At 33.3% G+C, this 15,979-nt stretch overlaps 1 protein-coding gene across 17 annotated transcripts in view; it reads right to left on the bottom strand.

The window, feature by feature from the left end:
- Positions 1-15,979, bottom strand: part of NAP1L1 (nucleosome assembly protein 1 like 1) — a 33,911-nt gene continuing 17,932 nt past the window's right edge. For 4 of the 17 annotated variants that reach the window (XM_043561498.1, XM_043561505.1, XM_043561506.1 and 1 more), the window contains 12 exons: positions 10,951-11,092; positions 10,617-10,697; positions 9,568-9,693; positions 8,527-8,598; positions 7,282-7,421; positions 6,693-6,838; positions 6,579-6,598; positions 4,834-4,956; positions 4,099-4,128; positions 3,538-3,588; positions 2,362-2,405; positions 1-1,620 (listed from right to left, as the gene is read on the bottom strand). In XM_043561498.1, coding sequence (XP_043417433.1) covers positions 2,370-2,405; positions 3,538-3,588; positions 4,099-4,128; positions 4,834-4,956; positions 6,579-6,598; positions 6,693-6,838; positions 7,282-7,421; positions 8,527-8,598; positions 9,568-9,693; positions 10,617-10,697; positions 10,951-11,092 — 967 coding nt within the window. In that variant the 3' untranslated portion in view covers positions 1-1,620; positions 2,362-2,369. Of the gene's footprint in view, positions 1,621-2,333; positions 2,406-3,537; positions 3,589-3,770; positions 3,867-4,098; positions 4,129-4,833; positions 4,957-6,578; positions 6,599-6,692; positions 6,839-7,281; positions 7,422-8,526; positions 8,599-9,567; positions 9,697-10,616; positions 10,698-10,950; positions 11,093-15,979 lie in introns of those variants that run through there. The other 13 variants (XM_043561496.1, XM_043561512.1, XM_043561509.1 and 10 more) reach the window with 4 other exon arrangements.

A 15,979-nucleotide genomic window follows, 5' to 3' on the forward strand; every position in this document is an offset into this window, starting at 1 on the left:
TAAAATTAAATGCAAATTTTATTAAGGATTTCAAATTACATATTTCAAATTTCTAGAATGGAATAGAACCATTTTGGAACTGGAGAGATGGCATAGATGAACACTGATACCCCTTGCAATGCCAACTTTAATGAGAAAACAATTCCTCTGCAAACCACATCCCCTTTATATAACAAGATGAAATCATATCTGCCCCTTCACTTTGGCAATAGCTATTACCTAAAGGAGTGAAAGAAAAAAATAGTGGTTTTGCTACTTAAGTTCATTAAAAATGGGATTCTATCTTTAGATTAAAATTGGCTGAGTTCAGAAAAGGCTGTGATCAGATGAGCTATGGGTACAAAAAAAAATTCAGCAAGGAATGTCTAATTAAAGCAACCAAAAGCATTTTGAAAATAAAGAGGAAAAACACAGGATGTTTTCATGGCATTTTTTTCTCCTACAAACTATTGCAACTGGTTAAGGATTTCCAGTAGTTAATTAAATTCTCAGGAGAGGAATGAATAGTATTATACAAATAACAAAATGTATTCACATTCCAAGATCTTAATACTAGATTTTCAAAAAGGAAGCTCTGTCACCTCTAAAAACAAACTCAATATAGTTTTATTAAGAGCAGGAACTCTAGGCCATCCTCTAGTCATAATCCATTTAATCCACCCTCACTGTCAAAGCTTTTAGGCTTGTCACAAAAAATTAACAGTAATTAGCCTGAGGTATTTTAAATGTGGCTCTGTAAGTCTCAAATTTAATGGCATTTTCCTCCCTAAAAATGGTCTTCTTTCTACTTCAGTCCCATGATCTCTGTAGTATTTCACTACAATATGGTCATAAACTAAAATACCTAAAAGCAATCGTTGGACCTTTTGAAAGAGTTGTTCATCCATCCACTTATATTAAGACAGGAGCCACACAAAGATCTATAAGAGTGTTTGTTGCCTGACCAGATCCAGAATAGAGGTACTTAAACCTTTGTTTTCCAGTTGAATTATCAAACCCTGGTATGAATAAAACGTGAATATTATACTTGTGGTACAAATAGGTTCATATTTTTGAGCTTTTAATGAGATTGAGAAACATTTCATAAAACTTAACTTAATATGCCTTAACATATCTGTGAGGTAGTTAGGTAAACAGTACTACCCATTTTAATACACAGTAAACAGAAGCATGGGTAAATGACATACTCATACTTTAAGCAGTAAGAATTGGAATTAACTATAGAGGCGTGGGGCCTTCTCTCTAGTTCTAACCAAATGAAATAAAATTTTAATCTTTTAATCTTTTTTTTTAAAAAAAACATTACATCATTTAAGATTTTCTCTTTCTTTTCTATCCTCTCATATTAGCAGATGTAGTACCTCTCCCAAAGTTGACACTCTCTTCTTCCATAATATGGTAAGCTGGGTACAATGCTTATTAATTCAAGCTAGGCCTCTGTTTCTACCTGAATTAGTACAAAATTAAGACATTATCTTGTGAGAACTAAAATTATATGACATTTTTATTTTAGGCTGCAAAAACAAAAACAAGCAAACAAACAAATAACAACAAAAAAACTTGAAATAGGCTTGTCAAATGATGTAAATTCATCCTTTCCAGGGAAGCGGAAGGTAGACCCTACCATAAAGAAAAGATGCTGAGTTAATGGAGGTTAAATTTAAAAGTACAGTTAAAATAATGAGGCTTAACTTTTGAAAATAGGTTTTATTCACCTCCCTATAGTAACCAGTACCACACTATGAGTTAGGTTTCTTTACTGTGGTTTCCTTACTAGGTATCTCTAGCTATGTCACCTAGAATACAAAATCCATTAATAATCTAAGTTATCAGTTGTGGTCTTACTGGAAATTCTTAACCATATTTGTCTTGACAAGTTCTGTTTTTTGTTTTTTAAATGATGAATTGTCTTAGTCTAAGTCACTGCATTTCTGCAACAAAGTAATGAAAGGCACAGCTAGTGCAAGCAAACTTAAACCCAATTCAATTACCAGCTGAAAAAATATTTTGGTTCTTCAGGGAAAAAAAATAAGCGAATCAAAAAAACTGTTCTTTTAACAGGGCTGTTCACTTTCATAGCTATAATCTAAATTCTTTGTTACATGATAAAAATTACTCCAGAAGAACCAAACCATGTAGTGATGAATGAACATGCATGAAAGAATTTATGCAATCGATAGAGCTGGCAGAAAAACTACAGTTAAAATGCTAAGTAGAACAAATTGGTCTTTAAAATTATCAGTTCCTTTCCTTTAAAAAAAAGTACTGAGTCTACCAAGAAAATACAAAAACATAAGGCTGTAAGAAAATAATAGTTGTGTTTAGGCTATTACAGTGCAGGTTATCCTCAAGGCCACATACATCCTGCTTCACTGCTGCTTGCACTCTGCTGGGTTTTGATCCTTCTGTTAAAGGAAAACAACAAGTCAATCTATCTTTTTCTACCTGCTTCAGTTAATTTTCAACAGTAATTAAACTATCTTAATTATATTATCTCACTGTGCTACCAAAATTTGTGCCAAATTAAAGAAATAGTATATAGCAATGATGGAAAGTTATTTATTCAAATATCAGCAAGTCACACAAATGTTAAAATAAAGCCCAAATTTTACATTGTAGAATGAATTCCATAAAATAAAACACACTAAGCCATAATCTTAAAAAATAAAATAACCAAGCAATTTATGTTAGTCATATTATCAGTATTTTCCTTCTTATAGATCAATTATTGTTAAATCCTAATTCCATTAATATTAACTTTCAAGAGTAATTTATACCTATTAGAATATTTAAGATTATTTTTAACTACCCCCTCCTCTCTTACCTGCTCACTAAAATATCTTCTGGATATTTTACAGAATTTAGCAAATGAATGAATACATTTAACAGAAACCTTAAGTTTCAAATGAATCCTGATAAGGTACTTTGTATTTTGGGGGAGACAATGGGCTTTACTAGCCCTGATATGACAAATTCTCAATAACAGATTGGGACTCTCAGAAAAAAGGTGGTTGGGAGAATCTAACACAGTATTGCTTCCCTATTCCCAAGCACTTTTGCATTCAGGTTACTTAAAAACTGACCTTTGTTTATAACCTATCCTTTGGAGGAAAAACAACCTAAGAACACTAGTAAGTAATTTTCAATGCTTTAAAATTGTGAAGAAGAAAAAAAAAAAAAAAAGCCCAACATAAAGTGCATTAGAAGTAGAATCTTAGGGTTTATTTAGCCTGAAACTATGAAAAATACAAAGTCAGAACCAAAAATAAAAGTTTCTTAGGAAAGGTACACTGGCATATCATGTACTATTGAAATACCAGTGAAGATTAAAAAAAAAAAAATGTTATGTATGTATGTATGTATGTATGTGTGTGTGTGTGTGTGTATATATATATATATATATATATATATATATATATATATATATATATATATCTCCAGTCAATAAGACTTACAAAATAAACTTTATATTAAGAAACATCAACTCTTATGTAACTTGCCTTAAATTTAATAGAAAGCAGCACTAATTTTGCTCACCTTTGAGTCATAGTCTGGATCATTTTCCTCATCTCCTTCTTCTTCCCCTTCCTATATTAAAGTTCAAAATGCATCCATGAAGTAGGTACACAGTAGGAAGAAATGGCTCATAATGTATGGAGAAATTTTAATACAAGTTACTCTATAGGTCAAAAGATTTTCATGATTACAGAGTTTGGTGACAATGCAATTTAATTTGAAAGCTTCTAATATGAAAAATTTCCCAACACAACTTGAGACATCCAGAGAGCTTTTATTGAAAAGATTTACTGCAGCCAACGTTGAAAAAGTTTACTGCAGCTTTTGACTTCTTCAAAGAGCTGATAACCCTGCAGCAGAACAGAATTATTTGAAATAAAAAAAATGTTCTGAGTTTTGCAATTTATTTATTGAAACCTTATACATACATTGTTTGGCTGTAGAATTCTAAAACCGTATTTTTTTCCAAAAAGTTTTTATCCCGTATCACAGAATAATGATTATAGCAAAGGAATACATAAGTCACTCAATTCGCTTCTCAATGTGTTAAACAGAATTATTTGCTCATTTGGTAAACATTACCTCATCCGCTTCTTCACCTTCTTCATCATACTAAAAAGGGAAAAAAGGATGAAGTGTGAATGTAGCTAACAGACATTTGAGAGTAGCATTACTTACAGCCATCACTGTCTCCACTAAGATCTAAAAAGAGGAAAATACTTTCCCTAAGGTGACTAATTACAAATTACATAGCTGTAGGAATCAGTTCAGTGCCATTATCTAAATCTGACTATCTAAAAAATTAAAGAACACAGTACAATCGTGGGTGTGGTCAGACAACTATTACTATAAATATTACCTGCCTGTACTTATGTGAACACATTGCACAAAAAGGACCTAAAGCCTACTGGAATGATTGTCATTTAGCAATAAAGATATCCAAAATATTTGAGGGGAGCCTAATTTTACCTTAATTGTTGTTTAATACTCCTTTGGACAAAAATTCTATGTTTCCTAATATTTTTATGTTAAGTAATAAAAAACATCTTAGGCATGTTTTTTGTTTGGTCAAAGACAAGGGCATTATAGACCTCCAACAATGACCAAACACAATAAAGTTTTACTAATTCGGAGAAGTCTAAGATGCTAGGAGGACATATTTAAAGCAATTCAGGAAAGTTATCTAGAGGACATCAGTAATTAGCCTTTGAATTATTCTGTCTTTTAAAAAATCACAACTATTCATTAAACCTCTCATCAATTGTGACAATCACACCCTCACCAAATTATTTCACTGCAGGATTCAGATTCACTCACATCATCATCATCGTCTTCAATAGCTTCTCCAGTAAAGTATAACACTGATCTTGGGATTATACGCTCACGTAAAAAGTGACCAATTTCAAAGTCTGCAGCAAGGATAGCTTCAGCATCATCATCCTTTAAAAACAAAACAAAAAACAAGCACAAAATTTAATAACTGCTATTTAATTGGGCACATGCAAGACTCTTGAGTTTAAATCCTACGAAGCAACACTCAACTTCACTCTTCGTCATTTTAAAATTAGCTTCTGTGTGTGATTCAGTAGTCATCTACATATACCTTAGGTCTACAGATTTTTAATAAAAAGAAAGGTAAGCAATGCAGTGTACATACTCAGAAATTTAGGAAATAAAAATTAGAATTGGTTATTGTTTAGTTTTTTTCTGGCTTAAAATTAAAATATAAAAGCAACTTTGTTATGGGACTGTAATTTTCCTTTTAAAATATTAATTACTGAAAACACCCAACGGAATAATACTAAGATACTAAGAATCTAAGGATTTATAACATTAGGTGTATGACACATAATGAAACAACATGGAGAATCACTACACACTTCCTAAAAGTAGTACCCTAACAGGTATATAATGCCAAATGAGAAAGAATCCTACTTAATAAATACAAAGTCAATCCAGGATTTCTATTTAATGACAAAGCACAACACAAAATTGGTGCTGACATTCTTCAAAATTAAAATAATTCCATTAAAGTTCTACGATACCAAACAATGAGTAAACATTCCATGAATGTTCATTTTGATTCATCAACATAATCCACTATAATGAACATCCAAAAACACACAAAAGGGCCAGTGGACTTTGAACTAAAGACTTCTAATCACAGGTGGTAGTCTATCTGTAACTACTCAAGATTGTTTTGTTACCATCAATATTTGGAAATAGAAATTAAAAAAAAAAAAAATCACTTGAACACAAACTCCAACCCATTTGCTGACATGAAAATAGCATGAAACTATCTCAATGCTCACAGGTAGGTCTTTCAACCTAAAATTCGGGTGCTGCTTTATAGCCCCCTTTTTTGTCCTATAAAAGGTATTTTGAGCCAAGCCACGTACTACTCTTTTCAGGCAGAAATACTTGCTTTTTACACATCTGGTCCAAACCTTGGCTAAAACCATTCTAATCCGAAAGTATTCAAAATAAAACATACTTTCTAATTCCATATGTATAAAACTATTTAAACTGAGTTAATTTAAGTTCAAAGATCTGGCCAACAGAAGAGCAAATTCACAACAGACTTAGCCTACCCTGCCTGTATAGACCTCTCAGAGGTTGTTCCTCTTTCTAGGCCATACACAGGCACAATCACAGGTCTTGGCATATGGTCACGTAATACATGGCCACAGTAAGAAACCATATTTCCACTGGAATAACACAGAAAGAGTTCTGACCAGAATGGTTAGGAGTTTAGTAAACAGTACAAATGGTTTAATACCTTCTAGTTTCAATAAGAAAACTACAATCTTAACAACTTGAATCCCCTACACAATATTTGCAAGTCTCAAAAGAAAAGAAAGCCTTTAGCCTTTCCATTTTTCAGTGGAAGCACTATAAGCATTTTGAATGAAATAATTTCAGATGCATAATGGTCTTTTCCATGCAATGCAAGCCTCAGAACAAAATTCAAGTAGCAACTATCCAACTCCCCACATTTGAGAACCAATTCTCTAATTTCATATGTAATTAACAATCAATAAATAAATAACAATTTAACTTACCAGGTCTCCACTCTCGGGAACTGCAAAATTGAGAAAAGAAATTCAAGTGAGTAAGAAATTAAAGAAAGCTTGTAATAAAACAACCATCAATACCCAAACTAAAACACTGTTTACCTTCAGGAGGGGCAAAAAAATTAAAGAAAGAGTCGTTGGAAACTGTTTTGGTCACAGTACGAACTGTCCCACGTCCCTTGTGTTTCTGCTTCTTCTTAATGGTTTTCAAAGTGACATTCTTTCCTTTTTTCCAATCTATCTGGCACCTTGCAAAACAAAGGAGAAAAAAAAAATCTATCACAATTAACATATTACATTTAATTGATAGAAGAGCTATGATTTATCTAATTAAATATTATATTTAATTACAAATATTAGAGGGGAAAAATTGGCTCAAATGTTTTTAGTAGCATATAAAGAGAAAATTTTATTTCAACAAATTTTTCAATAAGATATTGACAATTAGCACAAATTCACAGTACAATAAATTTAAACATGCACTCCTTTGGACAACTATCTGCAATACTGAAAGCCAAGGAGAATTCTAGGAAAATAGGTAAGCTCTTCCCAGAAAACATTTTACTGAAATGTTTAGTGATAAACTATGTATGTCTCTATGTATCACACACACACTAGGAAATACCAAGCATCACAAATTCTAAGTAAAATAAAGAGATAAATTCTGTGAAAGCAGTAAAATTAAACTCACCCTGTACAACCCATAATTTCTGGTCCATCAAAAGAAAAGGGATCAGAGTCATCTGGTTCTGACCTCATCCTGTATGTCTTTGTCAACACTTCATTTGTGAAATATTCATTGGGTTCAAAGTGAAATTCTAAGACAAAACTCTTAAAAAAAAATAAAAAAATAAAAACTAATGAAATTCCTACATCGTAAATATCAGTGCTTTAGTAAATAAAACTTAATCTGTTGATTTGTATAAACATATAAACTTCTATGTGATAATACTTTTCCCACTCTGGGAAAGGGTCAGATAAACCCCAAATTCTGTTTAAAAAGCAAAACAAGGTACAAAATAAAACTGGATAAAACCTAGTTCAGCTTATAACTTCTATTTAGTAACATGTTTACAAAACAGGTTAAAACAGCTGAATAAACTGACCAAATACTCCCTCCTTCCATCCCCATGAAGAGGACTTTAAATCTTACTCTAACCTGAATTTGACAGATGAAAAGGCCCAACTGTACCACACACAATAAAATAATCTATAGCCTGTAGTAGCTCTGCCCATACTTCACATAATCCTGTTGGTTTTGGGGGAAGTGAGGGCCCTTTAACATCTTCTGTTTTATGTAATTCTCAGACACATGCCATTTATCTTCATTCATTTATTATTTGAGACAGAGACAGAGACAGAGAGAGAGAGAAACCGTGCACATGAGACCAAGTGGAAAAGAGAAGCAGAGGGCAGGGGAGGGAGAGAGAGAAAGAGAGACAGAAGAGAAGGAGAATGGGGTAGAGGGGGAGATAGAAATAATCCCAAACAGGATCCATGCTCAGCTCAGAGCCCAACGTGGCGCTCAATCCTACAACCCTGGGATCATGACCTGAGCCAAAATCAAGAGTCAGATGCTCAACTAACTGAACCACCCAGATGTCCCCCAGACACATGCCTTTTAATGTGAAGTATTTTTTTAAATTCTGTTACCTTGCTATTATTTTTTACCTACTTTTAATCTAGTATCAAAGATTTACAAGATTTCAACAATAGTTTTGTGATCAGAGGGAGGAAAAGAAATAAATGCTGCATTTCAATTATCAACATCCAAACATTTATTTCCTACCAACAATTAAGAGTACCAAGTATAAGTTTTAACTTCTTTCTCACCCCCATCTCTAAGCTTGAGTACCACCTCTTTTCAGAAACTTCTGTATATCTACCTATAAACATCTAATGTTACAAGACTGAAACTATTTCAAAGTTCTTTTACCATGGGCTGGCCAGCATCTGAGAACTTCACTTTAATATCTTTTAAGTGCTTCAGAATAGGTTCATCATGTTCCTGCAAATTAGGAAAATATTAAAATGAATATCTAACATGGCATTTTAGGGTTAGTGTTGTTACTGGACAAAAACACTTAGCTAACTAAGACATTTATAGGAAGGTTTTACATAACAATTGTGAACCATTAAGACCTACTCTCCAGATTATGGCTTATACTAAAGCTAGTTTACTTACAAGCTCTACTTATTTCTACTGCCATTGGTAGAAAAAAAGTGACTCGACAGAAAACTACATCATCATCATCATCATCATCATTATCATCAGACTGAATGCGCTAAAGAATACAAAACCAAGTCTTAGGCATGTTTGCTTTAAAAACGCTTCCTTTTCCAGCAGCTTCTTTTTCCTTTCATTCTGCTGGGTCCTTTTCTACTTCGCCAAAGTAGAAATGAAGTAGTCATTGTTCCAAGATTTCTTTTTCTTGACATTAACTTCCAACAATCACACTACATGGCAACAAATACTACCACGCAGGTGGTAGTGGCTCAAGAAATGCTTCTGATTAAGACAGGAAAAGTTTCCCAGAGAAGGAGACATTTAGGTTGGTTTCCCAGAAAAAGTGACAACTGTAAGAGTTAAAGTTCTGTATGTTACTCTTTTAAAATGCAAGTGTTCCTTGGAATATTTGTTTCAGACTGAGAAAGTCATTTTGGGTAAGACAAATGGAATTTTAAGTCTCCTCCTTCCTATCTCCAATACCAAGCACCTAAACACAGAAGGCACAAGACTGTAACAAAACACTGCTCAATGATAAACAATTGTCAAAGGGACCATTTCATTATCTAATTTTTGAAAATGAATTAAAATTTATTTGATTACATTCATCAAAGACACATTTCCCTTCTACAGAAAACACAGGTTTCAGAAGACCACAACCATTCCATAAAGGTCAATAACGGAGAGACTAGTGTCATCACAGCCATTTACACTTCAAAAGTAAACTGGTGTTATCATAAATAAAATTACCTGAACCATATCACTGAGCAAGTCAACATTCTTAAAAACAGTCAACCAGAATTCAGGAATTCCCTTGGGGTCTTCTTTTTCTTCATCTTTTTTCTCATCTTCAACCTTGGCTTTTTCTTTCAGCTCCTCCTTGATAAATGACAGCATACATTACTGAATACCTAGATCAGACCTCTGATAAAATATTACCCATCCCCTTAACTTACATCCAGTGGTGAAGTACAGAAACCAAAATATCTTCAATCACCAATTGTAACTTTCAATCAAATTATAAGTTCTGGTCCAATTGTATAAACACTGCTGTTTACCATACCAAACCTTACTTCTATAAATATTGCTAATTACCATACTCCTCCAAAAAAGAGAACCACTAGGAGAGAACCTTATTATAAACCATAGGGAAATAGTTTTAGAGAAAAAAATTTTTAAAGCTTCAGGGGATAAGTAAATAAATAAATACCTTACCCAATGCCTCACCCCTTGGTGTTCTTGACCAAAACACTATATATGCTTTATCAACCAACATTAAAACAGCAATGTTGGAGAAACAGGGTCATGTAACAGAACACTGCATTTGTGTCACAACCCTGCCATTTATTAGCTGTAGGCAGGTCACTTAGAAGCTTCCATTTCAGGGGTGCCTGGGAGGTTCCTCTTGATTTCAGCTCAGGTCATGATCTTGCCGTCATCGGATAAGCCCTGTGTGGAGCCTGCTTGGGAATTCTCTCTCTCTCCCCCCACCTTCCCCTCCCTGCACATGCGTGCACACGCTCTCTCTCAAAATAAACACATAAACTTAAAAAAAAAAAAAGCCTCCATTTCATCACTTGAAAAGAACAATCCTTTGCATGTCATCATGAAGTTCAAAGGAAAATTTTATATGAATCTATAAAACTTAAATACTATAAAAACGTAAGGGAAAAATGAATTTTGTATCCAGATGAATTTGGGTACAGATGGTGCCAGGTCTAACAGTGGCTCATCTGCACTCACTATCCATCTTACAATAAAATATTTTCAAGGGATAAAAACACAAAGTTGGTACCAACCGAAATTTCATCCTCCTCATCTGGTTTCCATTCACATTCCTCTTCTGTAGGTTCATAAATTGCATTAATGATCTCAAATCGCTAAAATGATTTAAAAAGAAAAGCTTACATAAAAACACTGATATCCAAGGCAGAAACTAGCTGTTTCTTGTTAAAGACGCTTATAGTTTTAATGAATGCATACCACAACCTGAATTGCTATAACTGACTTCCCAAATACCTCTTAATAACCATCTGGCTGAGAGGTCTAAAGACTTAACCACCTGCAAGTTTGTTTATATTTCCAGAGCTTTATTATAATGTCATATTTCAGATAAATAATAGAAAGCATTACCTTATCAAATAGAGGCTGATAGAGAACAGCATACTTTCTTTCAAGATCATGAACTTCCTCATAGAATTTGGCTTCTATCTGTGCACATTTAACTTGAAGGTTTTTGAGAGCATTCACTCGTCTCTTAACTACCCTAGGCAAGCTGAAAGGTTGGAATGCACCAGTTACACAGCATCATAGTAAAATACAGGTCATACTTCTATCATATTGAAAATAAAGCATAAAAGTCAGTGAATGATAGTTTCCTATTTGAAGCAAAAGGTATACTCAAAGTAACTAAAATAAATACATGGACTTCTTGACCGAAATATTTCAAAAACGAACATTTAAATAGATACAGTAAGTTGATAAGAGAATGTAAATCGTATCAACCCTAAATCTTTCATTATAATCAAGTTCAGCAGTAGACTTGTCAATGCTGGCATCTACGCTGTAAAACAGACTGTTTTTTAAGTTCAAAAGTCATGGGCTGATCATCTCAACTCTGAGAATGACGACAGTAACCTTGATTTTAAAAAGGAAAAAAAAAAGTATGTGTATCTCACCCATACCAGCTATTTTTAGGGAAAAGGAGAACATATGTATATTAGAAAAAAGGATGGTATCCTACACTATTATTTCTTATTTTAGTCTCTGTATTTAATTTGGAATTTGAAATTTTATTAAAAATATGACTGTTATGTTCCATGAAGGGACTTTTAGTAAGATATAATTCATATGTCATACAATTTACTATGGGGTGGGTATAAGCCTCCCGAAGTATGATTAAACTTAGGAATCCCCTACCACCCAAATCATTTCACTCAAAATTTATCTAACTTCAGGGAATCTGTACAAAAGATCCAGAATCCAGATTAGAATTTCCTGCCATAGGCAGATTGTTGTAACTCAAACAATTCTCTTACTTAACCACTATTTTAGTTATGATAATCAGAAGTAGAAAACAAATTATCTACAGATACCATTTTTTTATTTCTTACAATTAAAAGTAAAAAGCTTAATGTTTAGTCAAGGTAGTGAAATAGCATGGTGTGCTGCCCACCCCCACAGCCTATCTTAAAGAAATAAAAAATTAAAAAAAAAATTCAACCCTAGAAACTTTAGAACTAAGAAGGAAACAACTATTTCAGGCACTTGCACGCACACACACCATGGGCAACTTCTGAGACTAACGACTGCAGAGGGTGAACTGCAACCTAGAAAAAGGAGGAAATGGCCAGAATGGGTAGCAGTGAGGACAGGCTAGAAGAAAGCTTTTTAAATTCTGCACTTTCCTTACATCAGTCAGTGCCTGTCCCCTTCACCCTTCACAGAGCCCAGTGCCAACATTTTTAGGAGCTGATAAAAGCTGGACTGGCTGAAAGCTTACAAGCACTCATTCCTCCACCCCTCCACTCCAGGTACTCTTCCCCAAAGCAGCCAAAAACAACTGCCTAGAATTGACAGCCAACTTTTGAGTCTAAGTTAACTGGAGCTCTCCTTAGGTTCATCCCATCCCCTCACCTCAAACTCCATGGGACTATCACAAACCAAAGCTTGATCTTTAATAATGATTACCGAGGAGTAACTGTTACCAGCCAACGAGCCTAAGCTCTAAGTCCAAATAACTAAACACTTGAGGAGTACAATCTCTAATGAAAGAATGAAATATTTATCATCTGAAGCCGTATTATTAGACAGAACAATGTAAATGTATTTAAGGAAATGAGGGAAGAAACAAGACCAAGAAATCTAAAAGTGGAAATATTAAGTATGAAAAATATAGTAGCTAAATTATATAAGCAACAAATAGGATAAACTGGATAGGTTCAAGTGAAAGAAGTCCATTAAAGTTGAAAAGGTCTCCAGAAGGCAGCAGGAAAGACATACAGTTATGATTTGGACGACAAAAGTAACAACAGCTAAAAGACAGAAGGGAGGTGGATAGCTCAAGAAATGAATAAATTTCTCAGAGTCAAAGTAATATGGAACTCCTCACTCTCACCCCTAAACAGGTTAATGAAATTTATGAATATCAAAGACCAAAGAAAATTCTAAATGTATTCAATGAAAAAGCAAATAACATATGAAGAAAAAGGAATCAGACTGACATCAGGCTTCAAAAGAAAACACCATATACAAGAAATGCATTTTTAAGATATTTAAGAATTCTGAACTTACAATTTTATAAACCAAACTATTATTCAGATATAAAACAAAATAAAAACTTTTTATGAGGCTTATCAGGCTTCAGGAAATATGCCACAGATACTCGTTACATTCATTAAAAGTAATTTTTGAAAAAGTTAAAAAAAAACAACTCGGGAACACTATATAAGATATGGGCAGCCAAATATCTTGGTAAATTTTACTGATGTTTTGATGAACAAAAAGAGGACTAGAAGATGTGTATTTATAAACAATACAGACATTGGTAAATTTAAGAAATCAATAGGGGTATTAGGTTTTGAGCCTCTTTACCATAATAACAAAAAGTAGAATGCAGTAACTTTGAAGCCAGCAGAAGACAACCAGAATTATTTAATGGAAAGCAGAAAAGGAGGAAAAAAGAAAGTACGATAAATTATAAAATAAAATAATAGCAATTAAGTCCAAAAACAATACCACCTTCAAGAACTGCAAAGAGTTTGAAACCACTAATAATGAAGCGAGCAAACTTTCTTACTAGAGATAAGATACAAGGATGGAAAAAGACATGCCAGGCAAAGGAAGGAAGAGAAAGAAAGCAAGCTGGAATAGCTATCTTAATATCAGACAAAACTGAATTCATAACAACAACAACAACAAAAATAACACAAAATACAAAAGAGGACATTTTAGTCTTGTAAACTAGAACATAAGGACAAGATGTATACGTCACAAACATATAGCTAATAATACAGCTTCAAAATATACTAATCCACAACCAATAGAGATTAAATAGAAAATTTTAACACATCCTTCCCAGAAACTGTTAGTTCAGGCAGATAATCAATAAGCAGAAATAAAGAGAACTTGAACAACACAATTAATAAATTTGCACTAATTCCAGCATATAGATCTTCACTCTACATTCATAGAACATTTATTAAAACAAAGTATTAAGACCATAAAAGATAGATTAAAAAAAAAAAATCAATTCAAGCATTCAATTCAAGAAACTGGAAAGAGGAAAAGAACAAATTCAAATAAGGGTTCTCAAACCCCTAAGACCAAAGTCCATTTTTAGAAGAGTTCTACCAACTGTTCAACGAACAGTTAATTCCTATCTTATTCAAATTGCTTTGAAAACAGGGAAAAAAGTAAAAGCAGCTGTGTCTATTTCATTAAGCAATCGAAATCTTCACTCTAAAACCAGGGCTTGGAATTACCATCCCATTGAAAGTTTCTGTATTGTACATACATACATATGTACATACACACACAAGTTCAATTCACTAATGAATAACGACCTTACATAAAATTATTAAACTAAACTCAACAGTGTAGGTTTATTCCAAGAAAGTAAGGTGAGTTCAGTATCTGAAATATATTTCCAAACTGTATTTAATATGACTTAATAGATTCAAAGAAAAAGTCAAAAGACCATCTGAATACAGAAAAAAAGGTCACAAAAAATCCTACGTAGACACCAAATGTAATGGAGAGATTTTATATCCATTCCAGACTGGAAATAAGACAAAGATGCTCATGTTTAATGCTAACATTTAACACAGTACTGCAAGTCCTGGCCAATACTGTAATGAAAGAAAAATAAACGTGGTGTGACATAACACAAAAGATTAGAGCTAAAACTGCCATTACTTGCAGACAAGATCTTTTGCCTATGGGAGGAGAACAAAGAACAAAGAACAAATTACTACCAAAGTGTAGCAAGATTTCTGGATACAAGATCAACAGCAAATAAATAAATAAAAATAAATCAATAGCACTCTTCTTGACATCAACAGCTAACATGGAGATACAATAAAAGATACTATATTCACAAAAGCAACACAACTAAAGTACACAGGAATTAACCAAGAATAGACTTTGAAAAAAAAATTTAGAGTAAGAATATGATCTCAATAAATACAAAGATGTGGATGAGACAACGTAACATTAAAAGGATAATTTCCTACCATGTTAATATGTACACTCAATGTAACTCTTATCAAAAATTTTAGTGTGTTGAGAGGGGCTGTTTTCTGTTGTTTTATGAAAATCCCTAGAAACTTACTAGCAACCATATGTGGGATGAAGGTCTACATACCGTTAAGCCAATCTTAAGAGTGTGTTCCACAGGGAATGAGGGGGAGGGGAAAGGGTGGAAGAAGATACTACAGGGAGAAAGGTTAAATCGTCACCCTGCTAGATATTAAAACATACTAAAAAGCCATATTAATTAAAACCGGTATTAATTAAAACAGAAGAGTGCTGTTCAAAGACAAACACAGATGTTTATAAGAAACTGGTATGTAATAAAGGTGGTATCACAAATAAATGGGCGAAAAATCAACTGTTCATGGTGAAGTGTGATAAAAACAAGCTCATCAAAACAAAACAACAAAACAAAAAAACCTGAATGCCTAGCTAAATACAAAGGTGAACTCTAGAGGGATTATTAAAGACCTAAAGATGAAAGGCAAAACTAATCAATAGGAACTACAGAAGGAACTAGGAAGGACTTGCTAAAACTTGAAAGAATGAGCCACAGGTCAAAACCTTAAAATATAAAAATTAAGGATTTCTGTTTAATGGAGAATGCTAAGGATAAAGTTAATAGAAATGACACGAAAGATTTACAAGTCTAAAAACTGATGACAGATTAACACCTAGAATACACAGAAACTCCTGGAAAAGACAGTAAACCCCAATAGGAAAATGGACAGAGGGAACAACAAATGAGCAACCTAAAAAGCTCACAATCATGAAAAAAAGCTCAAAACTCAGTAGACAACAGAAAATACAAACAAAACAAAATATGCCCGTACCTCTTCGATTGGTAAAAAACAAAACACCCATAAAGGTGAATGATACCAACTGCTGGCAGGGACACAAGGATAGAGCA

This window comes from Prionailurus bengalensis, chromosome B4 (assembly GCF_016509475.1).
Source record: "Prionailurus bengalensis isolate Pbe53 chromosome B4, Fcat_Pben_1.1_paternal_pri, whole genome shotgun sequence".
NCBI lineage: Eukaryota > Metazoa > Chordata > Mammalia > Carnivora > Felidae > Prionailurus > Prionailurus bengalensis.